The sequence below is a fragment of the Oncorhynchus tshawytscha genome, linkage group LG03 (assembly GCF_018296145.1).
Source record: "Oncorhynchus tshawytscha isolate Ot180627B linkage group LG03, Otsh_v2.0, whole genome shotgun sequence".
Taxonomy (NCBI): domain Eukaryota; kingdom Metazoa; phylum Chordata; class Actinopteri; order Salmoniformes; family Salmonidae; genus Oncorhynchus; species Oncorhynchus tshawytscha.
In genome coordinates this window covers 177,213-194,184 of record NC_056431.1, presented here as the reverse complement: position 1 = coordinate 194,184, position 16,972 = coordinate 177,213, and the positions used below count along the sequence as shown (strand labels likewise).

Genomic DNA, 16,972 nt, shown 5'->3' with positions numbered 1-16,972 from the left:
GTCTACGTACAGCGTAGTTGCTCTGAGCTCCATAGTGTAGAGGTGTGGCCCCATGGCTGTCTGAGGGGATGGTGCCTGATGTGTTCCTCTCCAACAACAAGTGCACTATCTTGGCATGTCCTGAAACACACATCAACATATCCAGGTTCAGCTCGGGTCCCCCCCCCCTCCAGGAACAGTATCTGGACCAGTGATGGAACCACATTCTGATGACAGGATCCACATTGTAAACACAGTCTCTTACCCAGCAGTGCAGCCCAGTGCAGCGGGGTTCTGAACAGGTTGTCGTACGCCGTGACGCTGCAGCCTTCATACGATGTCAGCACCTCCACCACGGCCTCATTGCCATCGGCAACAGCAAAGTGCAAAGGCGTGCGCCCCTCATAGTCCTGCCAGTTCAACAGAGACTCGGTAGGAGCCGCCTCCTACGCACACACACACACCTCATTTACATCAGTAAGCAGAGGATGGTGTGTGTAAGGATGACATTCTCACTGGATAGATACTGAGTGTGTGTGTGTGTGTGTGTGTGTGTGTGTGTGTGTGTACCAGTATACAGCGGACGGTGTGTATAGCGGTGTGCTCCTGGCTGTGTGCAGCCCAGTGTAGGGGGATCTTGCCCTCACTGTCTGGGATGCCAATGTTGGAGTCGTGTTTGATGAGCAGTCTGACGTGCTCTGGTCTGTTATAGAATGCTGACCAGTGGAGCGTAGTCTGCTGCAGGGGGAGAGAGAGAGAGAGGGGGGGTGTCAGACACTATTGTAATAATAATTTGGGGGTGCTTATATTTGACCTGTTAATGTGTAATGGAAATGTGTTTCTTGCATATCCAAACTCCCCCTGGGGTCACAGCCAGGGTCACCATTGTCAGGCCCCCGTGGAGCAATTGTGGTTAAAGTAACCCTTTGGTTACTGGCCCAACGCTCTAACCTCCAGGCTCTAACCTCCAGGCTCTAACCTCCAGGCTCTAACCTCCAGGCTCTAACCTCCAGGCTCTAACCTCCAGGCTCTAACCTCCAGGCTCTTACCTCCAGACTTTAACCTCCAGGCTCTAACCTCCAGGCTCTAACCTCCAGGCTAAACCTCCCGGCTCTAACCTCCAGACTTTAACCTCCAGGCTCTAACCTCCAGGCTCTAACCTCCAGGCTCTAACCTCCAAGCTCTAACCTCCAGACTTTAACCTCCAGGCTCTAACCTCCAGACTTTAACCTCCAGGCTCTAACCTCCAGGCTCTAACCTCCAGGCTCTAACCTCCCGGCTCTTGCCTCCAGGCTATTTGCTCTAGAAATAACTGTGAACTAAATCAAAAAGCCCTAGAACATATTCTACAGAAACACATAAAGCCTGAGGATTTAACATGACAGCAACGGGGACAGTAACAGTAACAATTACTGTAACAGTGACAGTAACAATGACAGTAACAGTGACAGTAACAATGACAGTAACAATGACAGTAACAGTGACAGTAACAATGACTGTAATAGTGACAGTGACAGTAACAATGACTGTAACAGTGACAGTAACAATGACAGGAACAATGACTGTAACAGTGACAGTAACAATGACAGGAACAATGACTGTAATAGTGACAGTAACAGTAACAATTACTGTAACAGTGACAGTAACAATGACAGTAACAGTGACAGTAACAATGACAGTAACAATGACAGTAACAGTGACAGTAACAATGACTGTAATAGTGACAGTGACAGTAACAATGACTGTAACAGTGACAGTAACAATGACAGGAACAATGACTGTAATAGTGACAGTAATAATGACTGTAAGTGACAGTAACAGTAATAATGACTGTAACAGTGACAGTAACAATGACTGTAACAGTGACAGTAACAATGACTGTAATAGTGACAGTGACAGTGACAATAACAGTGACAGTAATAATGACTGTAACAGTGACAGTAACAATGACTGTAACAGTGACAATAACAGTGACAGTAACAATGACTGTAACAGTGACAGTAACAATGACTGTAACAGTGACAGTAACAATGACTGTAATAGTGACAGTGACAGTAACAGTGACAATAACAGTGACAGTAATAATGACTGTAACAGTGACAGTAACAATGACTGTAACAGTGACAGTAACAATGACTGTAATAGTGACAGTGACAGTAACAGTGACAATAACAGTGACAGTAATAATGACTGTAACAGTGACAGTGACAGTAATAATGACCGTAAGTGACAGTAACAGTAACAGTGACAGTAACAATGACTGTAATAGTGACAGTAACAATGACAGTAACAATGACTGTAACAGTGACAGTAAAAATGACTGTAACAGTGACAGTAACAATGATTGTAATAGTGACAGTAACAGTGACAGTAACAATGACTGTAATAGGGACAGTAATAATGATTGTAATAGTGACAGTGACAGTAATAATGACTGTAACAGTGACAGTAACAATGACTGTGACAGTAACAGTGACAATAACAGTGAAAGTAATAATGACAGTAACAGTGACAGTAACAGTGACAGTATGCTATAACAGAGATATCACCTCCTCTATGACTGTTGTTAGAGATCTATTCTGGGACATACATGCATATTGGATTATTACAGAACTAACAGACAGATAGACATCATCGCTACAGACAGAGGGGGCCTGTGTGTGTGTGCGTGCGTGTAGAATGTATTTGGCACAACTGTCTGCCTTGAAGAGTCAGGACAAAGCAGCCAATTGTCATGTGTGTGTGTCTCTGGATTGCTCAGAACTCCACGTGAACTCTAATTCAGTCAATCAAATCAAAGAGCCGGGACAGTTCCATAACAAGTATGTTTGATAGAACTATTACCCAACTTTGTAAACAGTGTGTGTGGTACCTTATTCTTGTCCTGTGTATCCACCTCTCCAGGTCCTATGTGTTTGAGCAGCAAGGCCAGGGGTTTGGGGGAGGGGTGACGGGTCGCCAAGTGGAGGGGTGTTACCTCCTCTAGATCCTTCTGCAGCCAATCAGCACGACGAGACAGGAGCAGCTTCAGAAACCGCACGTTCCCCTGGAGCACACACACACTCTCTCTGTGGTGTCTTATCCAAATCCATCATCATCCATCTGTCCTTTCCTATTGGTTCTCACTCTCTCCTCTCTCTTCTCTGTTCTTTCCTATTGGTTCTCAAACTCTCTTCCTCTCTGTTCATTCCTGTTGGTTCTCACACTCTCTCCTCTCTGTTCTTTCCTATTGGTTCTCAGACTCTCTCCTCTCTGTTCTTTCCTATTGGTTCTCAGACTCTCTCCTCTCTGTTCTTTCCTATTGGTTCTCAGACTCTCTCCTCTCTGTTCTCATCTCTGTTCTTTCCTGTTGGTTCTCAGACTCTCTCTTCTCCTCTCTGTTCTTTCCTGTTGGTTCTCAGACTCTCCTCTCTCTTCTCTGTTCTTTCCTATTGGGTCTCAGACTCTCTCTTCTCCTCTCTGTTCTTTCCTGTTGGTTCTCAGACTCTCTCCTCTCTGTTCTTTCCTATTGGTTCTCAGACTCTCTCCTCTCTCTTCTCTTCTCCTCTCTGTTCTTTCCTATTGGTTCTTAGACTCTCTCCTCTCTCTTCTTTCCTGTTGGTTCTCAGACTCTCTCCTCTCTGTTCTTTCCTGTTGGTTCTCAGACTCTCTCCTCTCTGTTCTTTCCTATTGGTTCTCAGACTCTCTCCTCTCTCTTCTCTGTTCTTTCCTATTGGTTCTCAGACTCTCTCTTCTCCTCTCTGTTCTTTCCTGTTGGTTCTCAGACTCTCTCCTCTCTGTTCTTTCCTATTGGTTCTCAGACTCTCTCCTCTCTCTTCTCCTCTCTGTTCTTTCCTATTGGTTCTCAGACTCTCTCCTCTCTGTTCTTTCCTATTGGTTCTCAGACTCTCTCCTCTCTGTTCTTTCCTGTTGGTTCTCAGACTCTCTCCTCTCTGTTCTTTCCTATTGATTCTCAGACTCTCTCCTCTCTGTTCTTTCCTATTGGTTCTCAGACTCTCTCCTCTCTCTTCTCTTCTCCTCTCTGTTCTTTCCTATTGGTTCTTAGACTCTCTCCTCTCTCTTCTTTCCTGTTGGTTCTCAGACTCTCTCCTCTCTGTTCTTTCCTGTTGGTTCTCAGACTCTCTCCTCTCTGTTCTTTCCTATTGGTTCTCAGACTCTCTCCTCTCTCTTCTCTGTTCTTTCCTATTGGTTCTCAGACTCTCTCTTCTCCTCTCTGTTCTTTCCTGTTGGTTCTCAGACTCTCTCCTCTCTGTTCTTTCCTATTGGTTCTCAGACTCTCTCCTCTCTGTTCTTCCTGTTGGTTCTCAGACTCTCTCCTCTCTCTTCTCCTCTCTGTTCTTTCCTATTGGTTCTCAGACTCTCTCCTCTCTGTTCTTTCCTGTTGGTTCTCAGACTCTCTCCTCTCTCTTCTCCTCTCTGTTCTTTCCTATTGGTTCTCACACTCTCTCCTCTCTGTTCTTTCCTGTTGGTTCTCAGACTCTCTCCTCTCTCTTCCCTCTCTGTTCTTTCCTTTTGGTTCTCAGACTCTCTCCTCTCTGTTCTTTCCTATTGGGTCTCAGACTCTCTCCTCTCTGTTCTTTCCTGTTGGTTCTCAGACTCTCTCCTCTCTCTTCTCCTCTCTGTTCTTTCCTATTGGTTCTCACACTCTCTCCTCTCTGTTCTTTCCTGTTGGTTCTCAGACTCTCTCCTCTCTCTTCCCTCTCTGTTCTTTCCTTTTGGTTCTCAGACTCTCTCCTCTCTCTTCTCCTCTCTGTTCTTTCCTATTGGGTCTCAGACTCTCTCTTCTCCTCTCTGTTCTTTCCTGTTGGTTCTCAGACTCTCTCCTCTCTGTTCTTTCCTATTGGTTCTCAGACTCTCTCCTCTCTCTTCTCCTCTCTCTTCTTTCCTGTTGGTTCTCAGACTCTCTCCTCTCTGTTCTTTCCTGTTGGTTTTCAGATTCTCTCCTCTCTTTTCTCCTCTCTGTTCTTTCCTATTGGTTCTCAGACTCTCTCCTCTCTCTTCTCTGTTCTTTCCTATTGGTTCTCAGACTCTCTGTTCTTTCCTGTTGGTTCTCAGACTCTCTCCTCTCTGTTCTTTCCTGTTGGATCTCAGACTCTCTCCTCTCTCTTCTTTCCTGTTGGTTCTCAGACTCTCTCCTCTCTGTTCTTTCCTGTTGGTTCTCAGACTCTCTCCTCTCTGTTCTTTCCTATTGGTTCTCAGACTCTCTCCTCTCTCTTCTCCTCTCTGTTCTTTCCTATTGGTTCTCAGACTCTCTCCTCTCTCTTCTCCTCTCTGTTCTTTCCTATTGGTTCTCAGACTCTCTCCTCTCTGTTCTTCCTGTTGGTTCTCAGACTCTCTCCTCTCTCTTCTCCTCTCTGTTCTTTCCTATTGGTTCTCAGACTCTCTCCTCTCTGTTCTTTCCTGTTGGTTCTCAGACTCTCTCCTCTCTCTTCTCCTCTCTCTTCTTTCCTATTGGTTCTCAGACTCTCTCCTCTCTGTTCTTTCCTGTTGGTTCTCAGACTCTCTCCTCTCTCTTCTCCTCTCTGTTCTTTCCTATTGGTTCTCAGACTCTCTCCTCTCTGTTCTTTCCTATTGGTTCTCAGACTCTCTCCTCTCTGTTCTTTCTTGTTGGTTCTCAGACTCTCTCCTCTCCCTTCTCCTCTCTGTTCTTTCCTTTTGGTTCTCAGACTCTCTCCTCTCTCTTCTCCTCTCTGTTCTTTCCTTTTGGTTCTCAGACTCTCTCCTCTCTCTTCTCCTCTCTGTTCTTTCCTATTGGGTCTCAGACTCTCTCTTCTCCTCTCTGTTCTTTCCTGTTGGTTCTCAGACTCTCTCCTCTCTCTTCTCCTCTGTTCTTTCCTGTTGGTTCTCAGACTCTCTCCTCTCTGTTCTTTCCTATTGGTTCTCAGACTCTCTCCTCTCTCTTCTCCTCTCTGTTCTTTCCTATTGGTTCTCAGACTCTCTCCTCTCTCTTCTCCTCTCTGTTCTTTCCTATTGGTTCTCAGACTCTCTCCTCTCTCTTCTCCTCTCTGTTCTTTCCTATTGGTTCTCAGACTCTCTCCTCTCTGTTCTTTCCTGTTGGTTCTCAGACTCTCTCCTCTCTCTTCTCCTCTCTGTTCTTTCCTTTTGGTTCTCAGACTCTCTCCTCTCTCTTCTCCTCTCTGTTCTTTCCTATTGGGTCTCAGACTCTCTCTTCTCCTCTCTGTTCTTTCCTATTGGGTCTCAGACTCTCTCTTCTCCTCTCTGTTCTTTCCTGTTGGTTCTCAGACTCTCTCCTCTCTGTTCTTTCCTATTGGTTCTCAGACTCTCTCCTCTCTCTTCTCCTCTCTGTTCTTTCCTATTGGTTCTTAGACTCTCTCCTCTCTCTTCTTTCCTATTGGTTTTCAGACTCTCTCCTCTCTTTTCTCCTCTCTGTTCTTTCCTATTGGTTCTCAGACTCTCTCCTCTCTGTTCTTTCCTGTTGGTTCTCAGACTCTCTCCTCTCTCTTCTCCTCTGTTCTTTCCTGTTGGTTCTCAGACTCTCTCCTCTCTGTTCTTTCCTGTTGGTTCTCAGACTCTCTCCTCTCTCTTATCCACTCTGTTCTTTCCTGTTGGTTCTCAGACTCTCTCCTCTCTCTTCTCTGTTCTTTCCTGTTGGTTCTCAGACTCTCTCCTATCTAATCCTTCCAGCCTCATCGTTTGACAGATCTATCTGCTGACTGAGCATGCATGTGAGAGTATGTGTGAGTTTTGAGAAAGTGTGTGTGTGTATGTATATATGTGTGTGCACATGCAAATGTGTGTCCATATAGGCCTGTGTGTGTATGGGTGTGAGTGTGAATGTGTGTGTGCGCGTGTGTGTACATATGGTCTATCCTCCCTATTCTCAGTCCAATTAGATCAGTAATCCCAGAAGTCTCTCCCTGTCTCAGCTAGATATTGATCAGGTGTCAGAGAGAGAGAAGGCCTCCCATCACCCCACACACATTAGAATTGGAGTGTGTGTGTGTTAGAGTGTGTGTGAGCATCCTCCTCCTCCCCTCCAGCCACCGCTCCTCACCTGCCCTGACAGCAACCCCCCACAAGGTTAATAAACACTTTCTATAGAGATATTACTGCTCAAACAGCCCAGTATTTTATTTCATTTTCTAGATTTACATATCTTTTTTTAGAAACTCAGTCGGGGTCTCAACTTAATGTTGAGAGTTAGAATAGTAGAATACACAAGGTGACATTTTGAAACTTGGTTGTGCATCAGCAGGTATTCTCTTGTTATATCAGTCACTGATAGTCACTCAATTAGCCAAGTCAGCTAAAACATTTTGTATGGTAAGTTAGTCTTGTGGTCAGCTATCTAAACCTGATATCATGGTGGAATTACTGACCGGGGGAAATTAGCTTTAAAACAGAAAATGTTTCTCTCTGCCCCAGGGAATAATTTGTCGAATTGCATGAAATTAGTTGTAGAACTGCAAAATCTTTTCTCCAAGCCATGGCAAAATGTGTAGAATTGCAGGAAATGAACTCTGAAGTTTTCACTGTCAAGATGGGGGTGTTTATAATGTTTAGCTCACAAAGTACAGCATTTAGCTCAGATTTTTTGTGGCCCCCACCCTCAAAGTTGCCCATCCCCTTGGCTAGTTCTTAACAGCCGCCCTGAGGGTGTCTGTCTGTCACCACTGGGGGGCACTACCTTTTCACCTAAGCTTCCAGTATGTGATATACACTGACTATAGCAAACATTACGAACACCTTCCTAAAATTGAGTTGCCCCTATCTATGTCTCAATTGTATCAATGCTTAAAAATCCTTCTTTAACCTGTCTCCTCCTCTTCATCTACACGGACAGAAGTGGATTTAACAAGTGACATCAATAAGGGATCATAGCTTTCACCTGGATTCACCTGGTCAGTCTATGTCATGGAAAGAGCAGGTGTTCTTAATGTTTTGTATAGTCAGTGTAGAGAGGCTCTAGAATACCCTGGAGTCAGGATTCTAAAGGATTAGTGTTCTACAGGTTAACTCAATGTTCTGATGGTTCCACTACTGTTCTAGTGTTTCCTTTAACGGTTACAGGTTGACTCGGTGTTCTGATGGTTCCACTACTGTTCTAGTGTTTCCTTTAGTGTTCCAGGTTAACTCAGTGTTCTGATGGTTCCACTACTGTTCTAGTGTTTCCTTTAGTGTTCTACAGGTTAACTCAATGTTCTGATGGTTCCACTACTGTTCCAGTGTTTCCTTTTGTGTTCTACCGGTTAACTCAATATTCTGATGGTTCCACAACTGTTCTAGTGTTTCCTTTAGTGTTCTTCAGGTTAACTCAATGTTCTTATGGTTCCACTGCTGTTCTCGTGTTTCCTTTAGTGTTCTACAGTTTAACTCAATGTTCTGATGGTTCCACTACTGTTCTAGTGTTTCCTTTAGTGTTCTACATGTTAACTCAGTGTTCTGATGGTTCCACTACTGTTCTAGTGCTTCCATTCGTGGTTCCAGGTTGACTCAGTGTTCTGATGGTTCCACTACTGTTATCGTGTTTTCTTTGGTGTTCTACAGGTTAACGCAGTATTTTGATGGTTCCACTACTGTTCTAGTGTTTCCTTTAGTGTTCTACAGGTTAACTCAATGTTCTGATGGTTCCACTACTGTTCTAGTGTTTTCTTTAGTAGCTCCAGGTTGACTCAGTGTTCTGATGGTTCCACTTCTGTTCTAGTGTTTCCTTTGGTGGTTCCAGGTTAACTCAGTGTTCTGATGGTTCCACTACTGTTCTAGTGTTTCCTTTAGTGTTCTACAGGTTAACTCAGTGTTCTGATGGTTCCACTACTGTTCTAGTGTTTCCTTTAGTGTTCTACTGGTTAACTCAATGTTCTGATTGTTCCACTACTGTTCTAGTGTTTCCTTTAGTAGCTCCAGGTTGACTCAGTGTTCTGATGGTTCCACTACTGTTCTAGTGTTTCCTTTGGTGGTTCCAGGTTAACTCAGTGTTCTGATGGTTCCACTACTGTTCTAGTGTTTCCTTTAGTGTTCTACAGGTTAACTCAGTGTTCTGATGGTTCCACTACTGTTCTAGTGTTTCCTTTAGTGTTCTACTGGTTAACTCAATGTTCTGATTGTTCCACTACTGTTCTAGTGTTTCCTTTAGTAGCTCCAGGTTGACTCAGTGTTCTGATGGTTCCACTACTGTTCTAGTGTTTCCTTTGGTGGTTCCAGGTTAACTCAGTGTTCTGATGGTTCCACTACTGTTCTAGTGTTTCCTTTAGTGGTTCCAGGTTGACTCAGTGTTGTAGTGTACCTTTTGTGCTGCCAGGTGCAGGGCAGTACGTTGGCTATGGTCAGTCTTGTTAACAGAGGCTCCCGCCTTCAGCAGTGTCTCAGCACAGTCCAGACGGTCAGCCAGGACACAGTACATCAGTGGGGTACGGCCAAACTGGTCCTCACGGTCACGCAGGGAGGGATCCACTACACACAGTGGGTCAGGGGTTGAAGGTTAGGGATCAGGGGAAAGTGTGTGTGTATGTGTGCATAGTACCTGTGATGAGTCTGAGGAGTACGCTCCGGTCTCCGTTGACGGCGGCTGCGTGGACCTGGGAGCCCAGAGGGGCGGTGTTTGGAGGTGAAGGTTCAGATGCCTACAACACATATAGTCCAGTCAGAGCCAGACACACACCTGGCCATACAGTTAAACACACTTGCTGTGCATGTGTTTATACAGGCTGATAGTAGGGTGTGCGTGTGTGCGTGTGTGCGTGTGTGTGTGTGTGTGTGTGCGTGTGAGCCCCTGCAGTGGGAGTTAAATCTCTTCCTGCCCTCACTTAACCAGACAGGAAGCAGCTGGGGGGGATCCCCGACAGGGAGTGGGCGGTTCTCTGCTCATGTCTTTTCATAACTCATCAATACTGCAGAACGCCTGTGTGTGTATGTGTATATGTGTGTGTGTGTGTGTGTGTGTACGCGTGTGTGTGTGTTGGTTAGCCCAGGGGGCCCAAAGTACAAAATCTATTACTGCCCCTAACCAACTCAATTCATTAAACATGAGAAGGCCCATTCAAGGCAGGGATCATTAATGCTGGCTTGAAATGTAACAGTGCAGCTATGCAGTCAAAGGTCTGTTGCATTACAAACTGAACATTGAGGAAGTTGTCCGGACACCTTTTTGCTCCATCCTGCCAACCCTGGTCCTGGGAAGCTAGTGAGAGGAAGAGGTTGGGGGGGTACTATGCCCCCTTCACCCCGTCATTGCACCCTCCTCGTAAAATGCAGACACTGCGTGCTGCACGGCAATTACCCATCATGTACAGTGCTTTCTCACGCTTTGCCAAGTAGCCTTGCTCCGACACAGGGGGTAATAGAGGTTACTTACTGTGGAGGGTGTGTGTGAGATATGATGGGTATCTGCAGGTACTGTGTGTGTGTGTGTGTGTGTGTGTGTGTGTGTGTGTGTGTGTGTGAGCCATATCGTGGGAAGTGATTTTCCGTGACAGAAAGTTTTTATGGGGGCTTCACTGGGATCCACCACAAACTCCCATCATTTCCTAATTTCCAAGGATCAAACACACACACACACACACACACACACACACACACACACACACACACACACACACACACACACACACAACAAAGTAGACTCACACAATGCATACGAACACAACACAAATACTTAATGAATGCTAATATGTAACACATGCTGTGGTCGTACAGATGCCATCTGGCAGCACCTTCAAACAAAACATTCTATTAACAAGAGAAATATCCTTCTGTGACTGCTGCTAACTACCCCCCTCCACCCCCCTGCCCACACACACACACACTTCTGAAAAAGTTGAGTTCCAACAAAGCATGACAGGAAAAACATGGAGTTCTGTACAGAATTGAGGAAGTTATTAATTCAGCCATTCATCAGTGGTACTGAAGAGTCAAGCTGTAGATTAGCATGCAGACAACACACGGTGGAATGCATCGACCAGGTTCACTCACACCGTCATTATTTAGGCCCAGTCTTTATTCAGTGTTATATTGGAGGATTTCAATGCAACAGAAACCCCCGCACAACCTTTCAGAGACACTGCGGGAGCATTAGACAGAGTACACACACACACACACTCCTCCAAAAACACACATACAGAAAATACACACATATTCAGGAGAGACAGGGAACACACACCAGGTCTCTGCTGGGACAGAGTGAATAGCAACCGCTGAGACATACAGACAGAGGCACGGAATCAAAGTATATGTGTGTGTGTGTGTGTGTGTGTGTGTGTGTGTGTGTGTGTGTGTGTGTGTGTGTGTGTGTGTGTGTATGCGTGTGTTGGCATCTGGTTTGATGGAGGACAGAGCTGAGGCATGCTGGGTAAGCAATGGGGGGGCGGAGCCTGAAGCCTTTCTTGATGTTTTTCCTTTTTGGCGACACACACACACACACACACACACATCGGCGCACATTAGATTCTGAGGATTAAACTGTAATAAAACCACCCTACAGTTTTAAACTGAATGCAATCTTCATTCAATTCAGTTTCAAATCATGAAGTTCAATTTATTAATTCAATGATTCAATTTGAGCATTATAAATTCAAAAATATTTAATTGAAATTCAATGTCTTAATACAAATATGGAATTCAAATACAGTTTCAATAGCTCCATATTAAAGACCCACCCACCCACCCACCTGTGTGAGTGTGTGTGTGTGTGTGTGTGTGTGTGTGTGTGTGTGTGTGTGTGTGTGTGTGTGTGTGTGTGTGTGTGTGTGTGTGTGTGTGTGTGTGTGTGTGAGAGAGAGAGAGATCTGGTAGCAGGGCAGGCCTGAGAGACTTCTATGTAGTTTTGATAGACAGGTAAAGAGGCGGGAGGAGCGATAATATCAGCCAATAGGGACTCCCTGTCTCCTCGCACAGTCTCTGGGGCACTTCCTGGTTCCCCAGAGACCAATAAGCTGCTCTCACTTGGCTGGGGGTCGGACCTTGGGGCGCAACACAGCCAATCAGCAGGGAGAGAGAGCTGAGTGACACATAGTACCCATAGTGCACCCTGACAAATGAGCCCCCAGGGCCGGGAGCCAATCACAAGGGAGGGTAATGCAATTAGGTGGGACTACAGCTGTCAATCAGACCACTACTGGGGTCAGAGAGTTGCGCCTGTGGCTAACACACCACAGCACGGGGTTACACAGATGCGCACGCTCGCGGGTGCGTGCACGCACACACACAGATTCGAAAGCCTTCTCAAGGGGATTCTCAACATTAGACATCCTGAGGCAGAGAGACTGTGCATAAAAAAAGTGTGTGTGTGTGTGTGAGGGGGTCATTTCACTCTATCTCTCCTGAGGGGTGAGGAGGTGGAGAAGTGGGAGGGAGAGAGGTGAGTGGTATGTGTGAGACCGTCTAGGGACATATTGACTGTGTTGTCTCTAAGGGCTTACACCTGAGAGTGAATGTACATGTATATGTGTGTGTTCTGAATGCTGGTATCCATTGGGGGGGTCGATGTTGTTTGTGTTTCTAGCCTGAGAGCTCAGAGAGGGAGGGGGTGGGGGTGTAGAGGTTTGGAGGGGGAAAGGAGGGGTGTGTAGAGGTTTGGAGGGGGGAGGAAAAGGAGGGGGTATAGAGGTTTGGAGGGGGTGTAGAGATTTGGAGGGGGAGGAAAAGGAGGGGGTGTAGAGGTTTGGAGGGAGGGGGTGTAGAGGTTTGGAGGGGGAGGAAAAGGAGGGGGGTGTAGAGGTTTGGAAGGGGGATGAAAAGGAGGGGGTGTAGAGGTTTGGAGGGAGGGGGAGGAGGGGGGTGTAGAGGTTTGGAGGGGGGGTGATACACTGGCTCACATCACACTATATAAAAACACACTGCTCTCCTCTGAGGAACTCATCAAACACCACCACCATCATCACCTCCACCATCATCATCATCACACAGACTTAGTTTGCAGAAATAGGTGTGATTGGTGCAGTTTCAGGCCATGTGGAGTCGAGCGATGCGGGCGCTGGAGATGGGGGTGTGAGTAGGTGTGTCTGGGCAGGTGTGATGTCCTTGATGTTTGTGTGCATCTGTATGCGGATGTTTTTTATTGTTAAAAAAAATATATATATAATGGTACAAAAAATAAATAGGTGTGATTTTGACTGGCATGTTATGGAGCCTCTGGTGATATCTGACCTGTTGTTTGTGTTTCTAAAGGCTTATCTCTGCCTCATTAGCTAGTGATATTATACCAGAACATTCCACTGAGTCAATACCATTCTGCACCACAAGACACTAACCTCACACTCTGTGTGTGTTTATGTGTGATTATGTGGTTGGGCTGTGTGTCTGTGTGACTAATCTACATGTCTGTGAGCAGGTCGATATCTCACTGACTGGTAGTCTGTCAGCTGTATTGAAGATTAATCAGAGCCATCGACAGCAATAACACCCCGGCTGTGTCTCATATCACACCCTGGTAGTGCACATGTAGTGCACTACCTTTAACAAGAGCAAGACGTGGAGCCTGAATTAGCAGACTGTGTGTGAAATATGGTAGTTTTGTATTACATTGTTATTGATTACTGCATTGTTGGGGTTAGAACTTGCGAGAAAGGCATTTTGACTATACTTGTGTATGTGACATTAAAACTCTCAACTTGGTATTATTTGATTATCAGACAATGCCAGAACCCCCCCCCCCCATGGCTTACTAATAGTGAGGTCTTAGCCCTGGAACTGGGTCTGTGGGTGGTACCACTCAGGCAGTAACACAGGGGGAGGGTTGCTGTGAAAATCACCCATTATATCACTAATGAGACAGCCCCTGGAGAGACAGAGAAGCGGGAGAAAGAAAGAGAGAGACAGAGAGAGAGAGAGGGAGAGACAGAGAGAGAGAGAGCGTGAGAGAGAAAGAGAAAGAGAGAGAGCGGGAGAGAGAGCGAGAGAGCTCGATCTCCCTTTCCCCTCTGGCCTCTCTACTCTCCTCCTCCACCCTCAGAGTCTAATTGGCTAAAACTGTGATCTAATTAAATGTCCAATTAGAGTGCAGAGAGCCATGCCCGTTGGCGAATCAGAGCACAGGGACATAATCAGCTGGAAAAACAAACAAAAAATCAATGACAGAAAAAATAGATTGAGAAAGATGGAGAGATGGAATGAAGAGAACAGCATGTGACAGGGATGACTCTGAGCATACAGAGAGTTGGTATAGACTAAGGTTGAATATTATCCCAGTATTTTACAAATGTTCCATCCCGAGAATAAATCACCTTTCTCCCGGGTAACCCAGTATTTCCCGCCAAAACCAGAAGTGTCATTCTAAAGCATATAAAACCATCAGACAGAATGATGTGCTATTCTAAAGGTCAAATTATATACAGCCGTGTCTGACAACAATCAGATTAGTTTCCAACACCTCCAGAACCAACTCATCAAAAAGCCCCCACCCCATGGCCCAACAATTAAAATGAGTCCGATGTGCTCCTTATAGCACACAGGGTAAAAAGAAGCAGGGCCCAGGGGGCAGGACATCTTAAATATACAGTATCTGGATTAGCTTGGATCCACATGAATATTCAAGCTCGATGCTACCTGAACAAGATCATACATTAAAGAAATGTTACACTACACTAAAAACATTTTATGAACCCAAGCCCAAAAAAGCCCAAATGATCATGCATTTATCCAATACATATGATAGGCTATACCGCACATTACACTCTACAGAAAAACATCAAAGCCCATAGATGTATGCTCTCTTGGGGAAATAAAGGAAACAAGCTCCAGTAATATTTTTGAGTGTGGACTGTATTTATGTACTGTATTGTATAATGGACTGAAATTACACACCTCTTTCAAACCATGAAGAACACGCAATGCTAGTGTAGGACATGCAGCCTACAAATGTATAGGCTAGAGAATTTATTTACATTTTGAGTAATAATAGGGCCTATTTTAGATTTGTATAATTAGTAGGCTGATGCATTAACTTTTCATAATATTTCCCCACATTTTGTGCGTATTAGGCTACCTCCTCCTTTCTCTATTGTTGCTTCATTCCTTCCTGCCTCTCAACAGTTAAATGAAATAGGTTTTGTTGTCCTTATCTTCATTATTGTAATGACATGTTTGAATAATATAGTAGACTACCAGAGAAGGCAGGCGGCTTTCACTTCACTAGGATTGAATGGTAATGGGTCTGAATAAATAACTGCTTTAGCCTATCACCATCGTGCATTCTCTTCCTTCTATTTAACATTCAGCAAACAAGAGGAAGCTTGCATCCCTCTTAGAATAGTCTCTTAGTATAAGTAATGCTGGAAAAAATGGCCAACAAGCTATTCTAGCTTTACCTGGGACTCCACAAAAGTTAAGAAGGAGAGAGGCCAGAGGACAACAATCTTGAGGACGATCTATTTTGGATGCAATTTGAATGGAATTGATTGAAAGAGATAAAGACTTGAACAAAGAGTGCTCGCTTCCGCACTGATTTAAAGCAAAGATATTCGAGTGATAGGCTGTTTTAAAATTCTGCAGCTGCAAAAAAAATATTTTTATCTATACAATAAGGTGACCCTGAAAGCCAAATGGAGCTGTGTAAATTAGCAACACATTCATATTAATCTATCATTCAGATGTTATTAGGTCTAATATTACTGTACCATAGGCTGTGTTGAAGCAAATGTCCCTCTCTCAAGAAAAAAAGTTACCAGCTGATGAGATGATACATGCATTCATTGTGAACTGTGCTCCACACAGCGCTGCCCCCACCCTGAGCGTTAATTATTGATCATGCAGATAGGAGAGCACAGAAGGCTGTAGATAAGCCAGATTTAGACACTGCATATCATTTAACAGTTCCATTTCACATAATGCTGTTCATAGAAATAATGTATTAGAATTGACCGGTTTCTCACAGTTTTTAATCCCGGGAAATGGGAGTGGGTATGGGTGGGAAATCTCAGTAACCCGGTTCCTGCTATTAAACCCCAGTATAGACATGAGAAGATCTGCTTATAAAACATTATTAATAGTTCAGCTATTACAGTAAGCACACACACACACCTGTCTCCATCTATGAGCTGCTGACACAATGGGAAGTGGGAACCCCCTATGGACAGCTTTACCACATCAAATATTAATGCTGGGATTCAATTCAACATTTAATCTACTTAACAATTATGAAATACACACACCGCACACAGTCAGTGTCACACACACACACACACACACACACACACACACACACACACACACACACACACACAATGACAAACATGGTTATACATGACCCCATAGACAGTAGTAAGAAGGATAACACTATGGTCACATTAGAATGAATCATTGAGAGGAGGATATATGCGCTGGTTTGTGAGTGTATGGGTGTGTGTTTTGGACTCTTACCATGGCAGTGCTAGGGGGAGGCCTCAGCAGATGTTCCCCAGCTCAGTGCATCCTTGGTGGGCTTGGCTGCACGTCCAGGTCCCCTGCCTGCCCTGATCCTGGATCCTACAGAGAGAAAGAGAGAGGATCTCTCACACTGAGACCTGCCCACCTGCTCACAGCAACGCTGCCAACATACACAGACACCCTGCCTGCTCTATGCCAACTACTGTGCTCTATGATAGACTTGGTTAGAGCAGGAAGAGCAGAGGGAGAAATGGACATAGACAAAGAGAGACAAGGTGATAGAGAGGAGATAGATATATAGATATACAGTGCCTTGCGAAAGTATTCGGCCCCCTTGAACTTTGCGACCTTTTGCCACATTTCAGGCTTCAAACATGAAGATATAAAACTGTATTTTTTTGTGAAGAATCAACAACAAGTGGGACACAATCATGAAGTGGAACGACATTTATTGGATATTTCAAACATTTTTAACAAATCAAAAACTGAAAAATTGGGCGTGCAAAATTATTCAGCCCCTTTACTTTCAGTGCAGCAAACTCTCTCCAGAAGTTCAGTGAGGATCTCTGAATGATCCAATGTTGACCTAAATGACTAATGATGATAAATACAATCCACCTGTGTGTAATCAAGTCTCCGTATAAATGCACCTGCACTGTGATAGTCTCAGAGGTCC

The 16,972-nt window shown here is 44.8% G+C and overlaps 1 protein-coding gene across 2 annotated transcripts in view; it reads right to left on the bottom strand.

The window, feature by feature from the left end:
* The window catches only part of LOC112222691 (inversin-like), a 36,724-nt gene that overhangs the window by 17,605 nt on the left and 2,147 nt on the right, over positions 1-16,972 (bottom strand). For both annotated transcript variants that reach the window (XM_042306797.1, XM_042306798.1), the window contains exons 2-8: positions 16,291-16,395; positions 9,461-9,560; positions 9,224-9,390; positions 2,852-3,025; positions 550-717; positions 245-425; positions 11-120 (exon numbers count right to left, since the gene is read on the bottom strand). In XM_042306797.1, the coding sequence (XP_042162731.1) occupies positions 11-120; positions 245-425; positions 550-717; positions 2,852-3,025; positions 9,224-9,390; positions 9,461-9,560; positions 16,291-16,293 (903 nt within the window). In that variant the 5' untranslated portion in view covers positions 16,294-16,395. The remainder of the gene's footprint in view (positions 1-10; positions 121-244; positions 426-549; positions 718-2,851; positions 3,026-9,223; positions 9,391-9,460; positions 9,561-16,290; positions 16,396-16,972) is intronic.